At 39.0% G+C, this 12,046-nt stretch overlaps 1 protein-coding gene across 1 annotated transcript in view; it reads right to left on the minus strand.

The window, feature by feature from the left end:
• The window catches only part of RALGAPA2 (Ral GTPase activating protein catalytic alpha subunit 2), a 295,774-nt gene that overhangs the window by 70,274 nt on the left and 213,454 nt on the right, over window positions 1-12,046 (minus strand). The window contains exon 37 of the mRNA XM_011371357.2: window positions 10,449-10,576. Within this exon, the coding sequence (XP_011369659.1) occupies window positions 10,449-10,576 (128 nt within the window). The remainder of the gene's footprint in view (window positions 1-10,448; window positions 10,577-12,046) is intronic.

Raw genomic sequence — 12,046 nt, forward strand, 5'->3', positions numbered from 1 at the left:
TCTGACTTTAACACTGTTTGAGTTCAATCCCTCAAACACTAACAAAATACATTTATGGCTCTAAGGAAATGGGCTTACTAACAAGCCTTTACTTAGGCTCTCAATAAGATTCCATCAATTTGAAAATCAGGTATAAAGTCATCATTCTAATTGTCAGGAATTTCACATAAATGTCCTTCATTAACTTTTTGGGGTGGTGATAGCAGGATTATTATTTAGAATTCCCTAGAAAAATAATATGCACAAAACACTATATTGTTCAATATAAAGAAAAATACATACAAAATCCAATTTTTCAGTAACAATTTAACCATTTTCTTCTTTTGAATACTACTATCTATGTATTTTTACCAATATAGTTCACTGAGAACTATTTATTGAGTAATTGCTATGTGCCAAGCACTGTTCTAAGTGCTGGAGATACAGCTGTAAACTAAACATTCAAAAATGGAAAAAGAGGACTTAAAAACATGTATCAACATATACATACATAGGTACATATTCTATTTCTAGAACTGTATTTCTTGAATTAAGGCTTTCGATGAAAAAAAATGCAATTTTATAAAATGATTTCCTTGTCTTTTGCTTTCCAAAAAAAAAAAAATTTTCCCAAATTACTCTCTCTGTCCCTTCGCACACCCCCACTCACCCACACACACACTCGCAATGTACTAGGAGGTGTTTGTGAGAGGGATATCAACAAAATGGAAATAGGCCCCCGCTGGGAAACTCACAGTATACTTAGGAGAAGAGGACAGAGTGAGGCCCAGCCTGGCAAGGAGAGCTTTAGAGGGCTAGATGGCTGCAGGAAGGTGAGCGGAAACCCAAGGGGTTGAGGGGCAACAGAATGGCCAAGAGGGGAATCCTGGGGGGTCGCCATATCCAAGGGCCCCAGAGTGGGAAGGAGCACACCCCCTGTAAGGGACTGGCGATGAGAGCGATGACCCAATAACCAGAGATCTGAGAGTAGGAAGAGGGGAGGAAAGCTGAGACTATTACTGATATTTCCCTAAGCATGGTGTCAGAAGCCCGGTTTCTGCAGATTGTTAGATTTACAATAACTTTTCCTTAGGGTAGAGCCGGCTTTAACATCTACGATGGTAAAAGGTAAATACTTCCCAAGACCTAACTCCACAGTTGGGTGGTTCCAGTTTTTACAACAGAGGTTTAAAATGCCAATACTTATTTATGGGGCCAGGCTAGTAATATAGCAACTGCAATAACACTTATTGGACTCTCATTAAGAACCAGGCACTGTCTTACCTGCTTGGCTCACTAACCCCTTCACCAATCCTCAGAAGGCAGCCAACTGGGGGGCACAATGATGGTTGCATCTGGTGTCAGATGCAGCCATCATTGTGCCCCCCAGTTGGCTGCCTTCTGAGGATTGGTGAAGGGAAGACATGTCGATAGGCCGGGCTGTGATGAACAGGAGAGCACATAGCCTGTATGGAGGCTGATTGCTGCCAGCAGGAAAGGAAGCCCAGGGGGAGTCAGAGGTTTCAATTCTTCAAGAGAAGTCAGAAATCTAGGTTTTTTAAAATAGAAAATCTCCCAATTGTTCAACATGGCTGTCAAACTCCATTTTTATTAGTAAAGCTGGAGGCCGACTGCAGTTCAAACAAAGCCCATCTGGGGGCTGGATTTGGCCTGTAGGCAGCTGGTTTTGTAGGCTCTGGTTTTTGAATGTTTGCTTTGACATTGAGCTAAAAGCTGCTTCCTGGTTTCCTCTGTTCATTGGTTCCAGTTCTGCAGCCTCATCTTCTCTTTAAACCTCCTCCCCCTCCAAACCTCCCGAAACAACCCCTTCTTGGTTTTAATGGTTCCCTGAGACCTAAAATGCAGTGGTCACGACTTCTGTGGACTTGCTCCAGGTGGGTTGAGGTCTCTCTTATGTGGTCCCGGAGGGGCACACCACCTTTTACAATGTGACCTGAGGCTGTGGAAGCAGAGGGATGATGCCTCTGTTCCTGTGACTCCTATGATCAAGACCTCATGATCCTCGTGCTGTGGTTTTAGAGAACGTGGTGTGGTCAGCTGCTGAATCACCCTTTCGTCTCTCATCTCAAATCTGTGCTCAACCAAAATCCTCAGACTTTTTCCACAGTGATTGCTATCATGCTCTATCATCCTCATCCTGTACCCACAGAGCTGATGATTTAAACCCAAGTGCATGGCGTTACAGTTACCCTCCTAGACCTCATCTTGTTGGTTTCAACCTGGAAATCTCATCTGTTGAGATAATCCTAATTTCTGATTTTGCCTTGTGTCAAATTAGTTAACCCTCTCGTCTTTCTTAAAAGTAGTATTTTGATAAACATGTGTTTTAGACCTCCGTGAAATGTGATGGTAAAAAGTTGTTGAATGGAAGAGTAGTTGAACAGAGCTGTGATATACACACCATATCAGAGTCATAAGGGCTCCGGTCGATTGGTGGTCCATAAATATTATAATGCATTTTAGGTTTGGCCACAGTGAAGTCACCCAGCTCCCATGGGCCCATAGTTCTCTCTCTTACCTGCTAGATGATTATAACACTTTATCTTGTGTTTTACTGAAATTAAGATTTATATTTATTATAAGTTTTGTCTAATCTCTGAGAATAGTAATCTTATCAAACAAAATAAGTGTGTCTGAATTAACTCTTTTAACTCTATTCTGAAGGCTCACAAGTAATCTAGTCTAACAATTTTACAAGGCATCTATGCAACATGACAAAATTCATCTTTTAATCCTTTGACACGAAGAAAGTATTTTCCTATTTTCAGTTCTGAGCATATGCTTCATTTTACATGATTTCTAAAAAAAAAAAAAAAAGTTCTTGTGGTTCTGAGACCACTGTTGTAAATTTGTTTTAAAATCGAGCATACTTGGCCTTGAAGGCTGGACTTTACTTGAAGGGGCCAATTCTTTTTTCTTATCGTGTTCTCAGTGATTTGAGTTTTAATTCATACGCTGACATTACTCTGGCCCTTCCCATGTGAAGATAGAGGACGACCGGGATATGGGTTAACAATGACGACCTCTGTCAGCACAGGGCAGAGCTCTTCTTTCGATTCCGATGCGCCTGTTTTAAATAGGAACTCACCAGTCTGCTCTTGCGACTACACTGGCTGCTCTTCCATGCCACTCCTTTTTCTTTCTCAGAGAAATAGTTTTTAATTTTGTAATAAAAAAAATCTCTCATTTCTTATTCCCTTTCACAGCCTCAACTCATCTATGCGGACATGCCATTTTTGCCTCTGAATTCAACTTTATGAAATGGCAGCGAACTGGTCTACTTGCGTTTTCCTCCCACTCTTGTACAAACTCTAATATGAACTCATTGCTTTTTGCAACACTGAAAGTTGCAATCTTAAATTGCTAAGGAATGGATCCAAAATAGTTCTCCTTATTTGCTTCCTCTGTCTTCTGAGAGATGACATTGTTTGCCAGCCAAGAATTTATCAAATGCTTGTTGCATTTACTAGAATGTACCTTGGAGCTAACACTGAGTAGTGTAAATGCCCATTACAACTATATTTTGCCTTTGGGCCTGTTTAGAAATGTGGATTAGAAAAGCACTCTTGATGCCCTACCATGAAGAGTATCACTCCATTCTGGCTGCTGCTCTCAAATCCAGCCTTCTCCCATGCATTTTCCATTCTCAGGCACTACAATCCCACCCAGGAATTTTTTTTTTTTCTTTTAGCTGCTGCTATTATCTGATATGTTTTTCCCTCTTTCTTTGAAGTAATTCAGTTCTAGGTCATATTATACCCAATTTTCCAGGTGAAGACTTGAGGCTGCTAATAGAAGACACAGATATGACCTCCCAGGAGACTGTGTCTTGCTTGACCACTCCACTGAAGGTAAAGCTTCTTTTTCTCCTTGCTTTTCTGAGAAATGGTTCTCTCCTTTTCCTCCACCTCTCCCCTCCCCTCAAGCCTATTCTTCCAATGTGCTGCTCCAGAGAGTTCTGTCCTTGATTGTCATCTCGTTATCATCTGCACCCTGCAAATCTAGCAGGTCCCACATTGAAATAGTCTACCTGCTTTACGTAGGCATCTTACCCATTCCTCTGCCACTGCTTGAGATCAGGCCCTGATTTTCTCTCAGAACTCCTTCCACTGCCCCTGAAATGCCTTCATCCCTTCTGTCCTCTCCATGTGTGTGTCTCCCATACACTGTTATATGAAGCATCTGTGGTTCTCAAATGTGATGTACTCTTTCAGAACAGTCTATAAGCAAATAATGCCCCCTCACTTGGAATCTCTTATGTTCATATTTCTATTCCTAATGCCTGACCCATGGCAAGGACACAGTAAATGCTGACAAATACACAATTGGTTCTGCATGGCAAAACACACCATGGAGCACCACTTGACTCATTTTCATATACTTTTCTTGAGTGTATGGAACAAGTGGAGGAAATTAAAGGTCTGTGCAGAAAAAAGAACAAAGATCCCAATGGAGAGGAAAGAAACAGGATTGTTACAGCTTTAGTGAGAGAGGCCATTTATGAAGGTGTATATATTGAGAACAAAACTTAGCAATGATATTAAGAAGTCATGAGTCTAAGAAAGAAGCTCTGGTCTTATTAAATATATCTGCTAATAGTGAATGAAATGAAACTAAATGAAACTAAACTTCACTTGTGAAACAATGAGGTACAAAATTACTTTTTCTTAGGCAGTCCAGTTCTCTCAAATCGAATGCTGATAGTTCCAGAGAGGAGAGATGGCAAATGCCATTGAGACTATTGTTCTGTTGAAGTGGACGTTAATTTGAAAAAGCCACCATCTGTTTGATTCAGGGTGAACTCCTCCTAATGGGCACCCTGCATATTGCGCATAACCTCTCCCCTGAAACAAGTTATCTGAGACGGAGAATGAAAGCCCTGGCTCAAATGGTTTTGGAAACTTCTATCAGCTGACAGTGGTTTGATTTTGGAATCTTTAGTTGGCCTGGGAACTGTAAACATGACATGTGGCAAGCTTCCCATTTACAACACTCTAGGCACAGGAACAGGCCCTCTGATTGCCCACGAGGGATAGAAAAAGCAGATGGCAGGTGAGTTGGCCCTCATCACTCAGAAGAGCAGTGGCCACAGGATGAAGGCTCCACTTGACAGATTTGATTTAGCCTGCCGTGGAAGTTACCAGAAAACTCAGGAGGGACAAAAGGACTAAGCTGAAATATTACTGCTTTCCAAACACATCCCTACTGTGTTAACATTTTTTTTGATCATATAAGACAATAGTATTTTTCAGTCTCTTATGAGCCTTCACCACACAGTTCCAACTGTTTGATCACTTAGCCAAGGGTGCCCCAAACAAGAACTCCTTTGATATTGGTTCTAAGCTGGATTTACTGCTTAAAAAGATCTTCAAAAGGCAAATTCATTCCAACAATTCCCCGAGTAGTCAGCTTAATAAGAAATGTTGCATTTTTTTGAACATACTATATAAAATTGATATAGAACTGTCCACATTTCTACTTCTAGTTAAATATTATATAAGACTGAATCTCCATTGAAACTCTTTTAAGGCAGTTAAGTATCAATCATTAGCTGGAGAGGAAAAGGAGATAAGAATACCTACTGCAAACTAATTCCATTGGCTCTTTTCTTTATCATCGGGTTCAATGTTTGGCTATCTCTGGTCAATACAAAAAAGCAAGTGCTCCTTCTCTAAAGGATTTACAGAATGTCTGAACTAAACAACATGCCCTTTGTTCATAAAATAGTCATTCTGATACCTAGAAAAGTGAATGACATTTGGATAAAAATGAACAGTTTGGCAAGGTTCTATTTAACGACTGTAATCTAAATATTAGAAACAAAATGAGGATACAGGATTGCCCATATAAAATGGCCTGTGTTGACGAAGATACCTCCCTTTCTTTGCCAGCACCCACTACTGTACCTCATATCTCAGGGAAAGAGTAACTAATTCTTTCTCAGATTTTTGCTCTCTTAAACGAACTGTGTCTTCTACAGCACACATACAAGGTGCTTTATTCCTTAATGGGTTTTAGTTCATATGCCAATAAAATTTTGTCAAGGGATATACTGTCTGGCTTTAAGAAGGGGAATCAATCTAATAAACTCCAAGGAAGAGAGTTTTCCAACTCATATGGCGGGGAGAGGGTGTTTTGGAATGGGCTCCAGGCAGGGCTTCATGGGCATGTGACCTGAGCAGCTGCACAGGGCCTTGTGCTTACAACAAGCCCTGCTTGGATTAATGTTCTGCTGCTACTATCTTGAAATTCTTAATAATTTTACCTTTGATCTTGTGTTCTGCACTTAAAGTGTGATGAGACAATGGAGAATGCACATAGGCAGAGGAGATACACAAAATATGCTGTCTGCTGGCTCCTTGCTACCTGTCCCATGCGCACATAGCCTTAGCAGTGCTCCACAAGCATGGACAACCCACAATGCCTGGGAGTTTGGAGAGATCCAAAGACAGCGCATGAGAAGTATGCTACTCACTTTATGACTGAATAAGTAGCAGGGCTGACTACCCTGAGAGGCTTACTCTTCATCTGAATGCATGAAGGAAAAATGATGTCTCCTACTAAACATGAATGATCAAGAAGCCCTATATATCCTTAGTTGTGTTACTTCCATGTACAGATGCTCCTCAATTTATGATGGTTAGTTGAAAATATCGTTAAGTCGAGAATCCATTTAATAAATCTAACCTACTGAACATCATAGCTTAGCCTAGCCTACCTTAAATGTGCTCAGAACACTTACATTAGCTTATGGTTGGAAAAAATCATCAAACACAATGAATACACTGTAGAAGAGCATCAGTTGTTTACCTTCGTGATCACATGGCTGACTGGGAGCTGCACCTAGCTGCTGCTGCCCAGCATCACGAGAGAGTATCATACCGCATATACCTAGCCTGGGAAAAGATCGAAATTCAAAATTCTAAGTACAGTTTCTACTGAATACATGTCACTTTCCCACCATTGTAATGTTGAAAAATAGTAAGTTGAAGCATCATAAGTCAACAATTTACTCTAAAAATGATCCCTGTGTTAGCCAACAATTTACTTTAAAAATGAAGACATAGAAAGAAAGGGAAATGCAGGATGATCCATAGGTCCTTTTCCTGACAGTCCTTTTATACTCATCAGTAAACTGAAAGGAGAGAGTTGGTACAATATGTACATATGAAGAGTGAAATAAAAATAGAAAATAGGTAAAAGTTAGTTCTGTGTAGTGCTTCCAGTGTTCTGGTAAGAATGAAATATATCCATGTAGGAGTTATGAAATACAAATTGTATAATTTTGGTGATTCCGTATGTGAGTTAAATGCTTTTATATTTGCACATTAAATGGGCATTGCACAATACAAAGAATGATAAAATTAATGATAAAATAATTTAAATTTTAAATATTTCTTTACTTAAAATAACATTAAACAATAAATAAAAACTATCAGGTCAAGTCAAGAGAAAAGCCATAAAAGAATGGAAAAAGCTTTACATTTTAGCATAGTTAAAGGCATTTTCCCCTGCTTTTTGAACAAGGAGCTCCATATTTTCATTCTGCACTGGGACCCATAGGTTACATAGCCAGACCTGGTTTCAGGTATGTCCAAACTATTGCTAATCTTCTAAGTCCGTGAGGGGCTTGCAGGGGCTTGAGTGGTGGCTTCTACACTCCCTCCCTACCTGTTGCCCTGACATCAGACAGCCTCGAACCTGTACTAAGAATAGAATTTTCAAGGCTGGCCATGAGGTGAAAGGGTTAAGGAAGCTCATTCTTGCATCTTTCACAGGCATCTGGATAGACTTGACTGTGCATAAAATCCTGAAAAACCCAAGTTTACCACGGGAGAACACTCTGAGTCCTTGTACTTGCTATGTGTCCTCTGCCTGGAATGTGCCCTGCCCCCTGGGGACAGCTTCTCTCTCATGCCTCCATTCTCAGCCTATATGCTCTCTGCAGAGGTCTTTCCTCAAAGGTTTCACCGCCCCCCGCCCTTAGTTCCTTTACAGACCTCGATTAGCTTGTGTGTCTTCTCTATGAAGCATGGAGGAAAAACCGTGTCCACTTTGGTCCCCGTGCACCCCAAACTCCTAGCATGGGGTTTGGGAGTCCACAATGACTGTTTGTTTGGTAAACAAATGAATGTAAGGAGGCACCCGTGACTAGGATGTGTTAGGTTATTCAGTGTTTTTCCAAATTCAAATCTAAGATTTATCTCAATGAAGCAGTGAATTCTAGACATAAACTATAATACAAACTAGTTTAGGCTTTTGCCAAAGCATATAAGGACCAGCATGTTTTAACAAACAGGTTAAGAGGGCAATTAATTATTAATAGCCTAGACAAATATCTATAAATATTTAAAATTTCTAAAAATTGGTATTAGTAATTTTTAAAAGAAAATGTTAAAAAAAAAAAAAAAAACCTTCCTTTTTCCCCCCTTATTTTTTCCACTTCTCCCAACTTTTCTTCTTATTTTACCTTTGGTTTCTGGCATGAATATTACCTTTTTTGCAGGCAGAAATTAAGGAACAGAATGATTAGCTAAGTGATTACAAAGTTTTCCCCATTGGCTACATCTCTACAAAAATTATATATATTATTTTTTGTTTTAAATAATTTATTTGAATAGTACTAACTAAATCTTTTCAAGGTATAAGACAAAAGAAAAATATTAAAATATTTTATAGTAATCAACATGATAGGTTTTGGTACTTTCTCCTTCCTAATTTCTATACTAAGTTGTCAAATTGGCTATTTTATGAGTTATTTTAGAATACAGAATTTACTGACATTAGCATCAGTAGCCCTACCTGGCATCCACATTAGTTCAATATGATTGCTTGAAAAGTTTTTAAAGTAATGCTGAATCTTATCCTTAGAACTTTTAAAAATAATGTTTTCCTGAAATCTGATTATTCTGATGCTATACTAACTCTTACTTGAGAAAGCAATGTTCAACAAAATAACAAAGCACGTATTTTGTAATGAGAACTTCAATGTAGAGAAGGTGATGTGACAAAAATCACAATAGACTTATATAAAATGAAATTTTTGTTTGCAAATGATTTTTTTTTTGCCTTCCTCTGACATACTTGACTGATGAGTGTCCTGCTCATCCTAGTTGACATGCAAACTGACAAGCCAATTGCCAAATAGATCTTTCTGATTTCTGCCAAGAACCCCTTTTCAACAGCATGTGAAATAAAAACTCCATGCTGAAGGCTGAATCGACACCAGCCATAAGATTAAGTCTAGAGTGCTGTGGAAATCACTGCAAAGAATGCCATCTCCCAAACATGCACCACCAGCCTGGACAAAAGCACGGGGAGCATGCAGAAAGGAATAATGCTGCCCTAGCCCCCGGGGAGGGACCAGATGGGACCTAATAGCTCTTTTCTACTACTAATTTCTATGATAATTCCAAGTTGCCACATGGCATATGTATTTTTTTTTTAATCTAAAGAGAATATCAGTCAATGAAATGACTAGGATTTTAATGAAAGGTATTTTTCATGAACTATATCTATTCACACATGATATTTCTCACCCATCCCTCATCCCCAACCTCCAGCAACACATCACTTACAGTTAGGTTGAGAGAAGTAGAGAGAGCAAGGTCAAACACAATATGTACAATCATTATCAACATCAATTAGAAACAAAGTGGTTCTAAGTTTTATTAGGAGGTCAGATGCCTTTTGCAGCAATTTCATACAGTCACCTTAATTTCTTTTTCTTATAATCAGAGCAAATGCCTGGATTTTATGATTATAGAATGCCAATTAATGTTTAGGGGGAAAATTATAAAAGTGAAATTTCTTTTGTTTTTAAAGAGAAGACCAGGAATCAGAGAAGGAGATATTAATTATCTGGGAAAATAACAAAAGAATCTCTAGCCATTTTTATTGATGAGTTTAAGTACAACCTGGTTGAGGGTGCCTTTCCTTGCCCTTCCAACCAGATGCAATTTCTCCCGCCTCTGACCTCCTGGAACACTGTTTGTATTTCTCTGGTGGCACTTGCCACATTCTTTGATTTATTAGAGTCATTTCATTTGCTGTTGGTTTCTGGTAGGCATTCTGAGTGACCCCATTACATTTTCCTCAGCATTCTACCTTAGATAAACAACAGACTGCAACAAATAGGGATAAATGCAGGAGATGGAACTTGAAGAAACATATCTGAGAAGATATGAGCATCTTTTGGTAGTCATAGCTTCTCAGCACAAACTTATGTGACTAAATCGTAAAAATAAACTCTAAGTTTGATGCAGCACATAATTATTACGTTTAATATCAACTAACAAACGGCATGAAATCACTGTTATTTTCAACACAGCTTGAAAACAATTCTCTCTTCACTCTTCAATCCAGTTAATACTTACCTCTTATAAAAACTGCCAGGAATCTGGATTCAGGGAAGGTTAATAAGTTGCATATTTAAAGCAAAAAGATACAAGCTCTGGTAGAGTGGGATGAGGCACTTCACGGCCCTGCTGGCATTGATGCACGTGGCACATATTAGGCTTGGCAGTAGCTTCCCACTCACTATGGCTCCATCAAACAGAGGCCCAAAAAACGGAACCTGTTGATTCCAAACAGAAAAACACTTAATTTTCAAAAACCAGTAAAAGTAAAACCAAAGACATGAGAACAGCTGATTGATATCTCAGACTTGTCATGAACACAAAGACTGTCACCCATAGAATAAATGCTGACTTTAGCAGGGACACAGGTCAAGGGCTTTCAAATCAAGGAAAACAAGATTGCTCCACAATGTTCCTCTACTATGAACTCTTTAGCAAAATTTCTGATGACAAATTGTCACCAGGTTATTCTTTTTTGTGTTGGTTGTCATTTACAGAAATGGCATTATTTTTTCTGAGTGCCTATGCTGTGTGGATTATGCACAATACACAGCCCTGCTTTACTGCATACCTCTAGCCTTGATCCTTTTGAAACCAGTTTTGGAATTGGCAATATTTCTGCATGGATCCTGATACATAATAACTTTTAATGGAGATGATGACTGGTCCTGTTAGCAACTATAAGGTCCTACTTAAAGTCCTTATTCTAAAAACTTCTTTCCCTCTGCTTCCAAGATATTGTATTATTCTTGCTTCTTTTTCTTTTTTCTTTTCTTCCTTTTTTTAAAAGAGACTCAGCTTTCCTTTACTGGACCCACTTCTACCATGTGGGTAACCCACAAGGTTTTGGCGCTTTTCTTTTTTGTATTTCTTCCTTTTCTCTTTCATTTTTTATTTTCCATTAGAATTTCATCGACTCCACTTACTAATATGGAGATTGTCAGCTCCATGAGGTCGAGGACTGGGTCTGCCTTGTAACTCATATTTATTCATTCATACTTGCTTAGTCATTTATTCAAAAAATATTTATTATGTGACAGACACTTTTATTCACTGAGGACATAGCAGTAAAAGAAAAAAATTCCTAATTTTACTGAGCTAAGAATTTATTGGCGTTTTCAGAAAGTGAACACCATAAATACATAAAATGTATATTTTAGGTATTAAAAGTGCTAAGGTGAAAAATAAAGCAGGGAAGATCAACAGGATTCTTTTTGATGGGGGGGAAGTTCTCCAATTTTAGATCACATGGTCAGGGGGAGCTTCAGGGAGGGAATGATACTTCAGTAAAGACTTGACAGAAGTGAGGGGATGAACCCCGAGCTATGAGGTTATCTCATAGAGCAAGAACATTCCAGGCAGAGGAACAGCAAATACAACAGCCCTGTGTTGGGAGTGGGATTAGTATGTGTAAGCAATAGCAAGGAAGCCACGGTGGCTGAAACCAAGTGGGGCAAGAAAAGAAATAGAAGGAGATTAAGTTCGACAGGTAATACCAAAAGGGGACTTCTCAGAAATTTTAAGGATTCTGGATTTCAGCTCTGAGTAACATGAAAGGCTTTTAGAGGGCTTAGGGAAGGGGGATATAATCTCACCTACATTTTAAAGGTACTGCCTGGCTGCTGTGTTGGGAAGCTGTAAAGGGTAAGCATTATGGAGACCAGTTAAGGAGCTACTGAATAACCCAG

The sequence above is a fragment of the Pteropus vampyrus genome, unplaced genomic scaffold (genome assembly GCF_000151845.1).
Source record: "Pteropus vampyrus isolate Shadow unplaced genomic scaffold, Pvam_2.0 Scaffold7, whole genome shotgun sequence".
Lineage (NCBI taxonomy): Eukaryota > Metazoa > Chordata > Mammalia > Chiroptera > Pteropodidae > Pteropus > Pteropus vampyrus.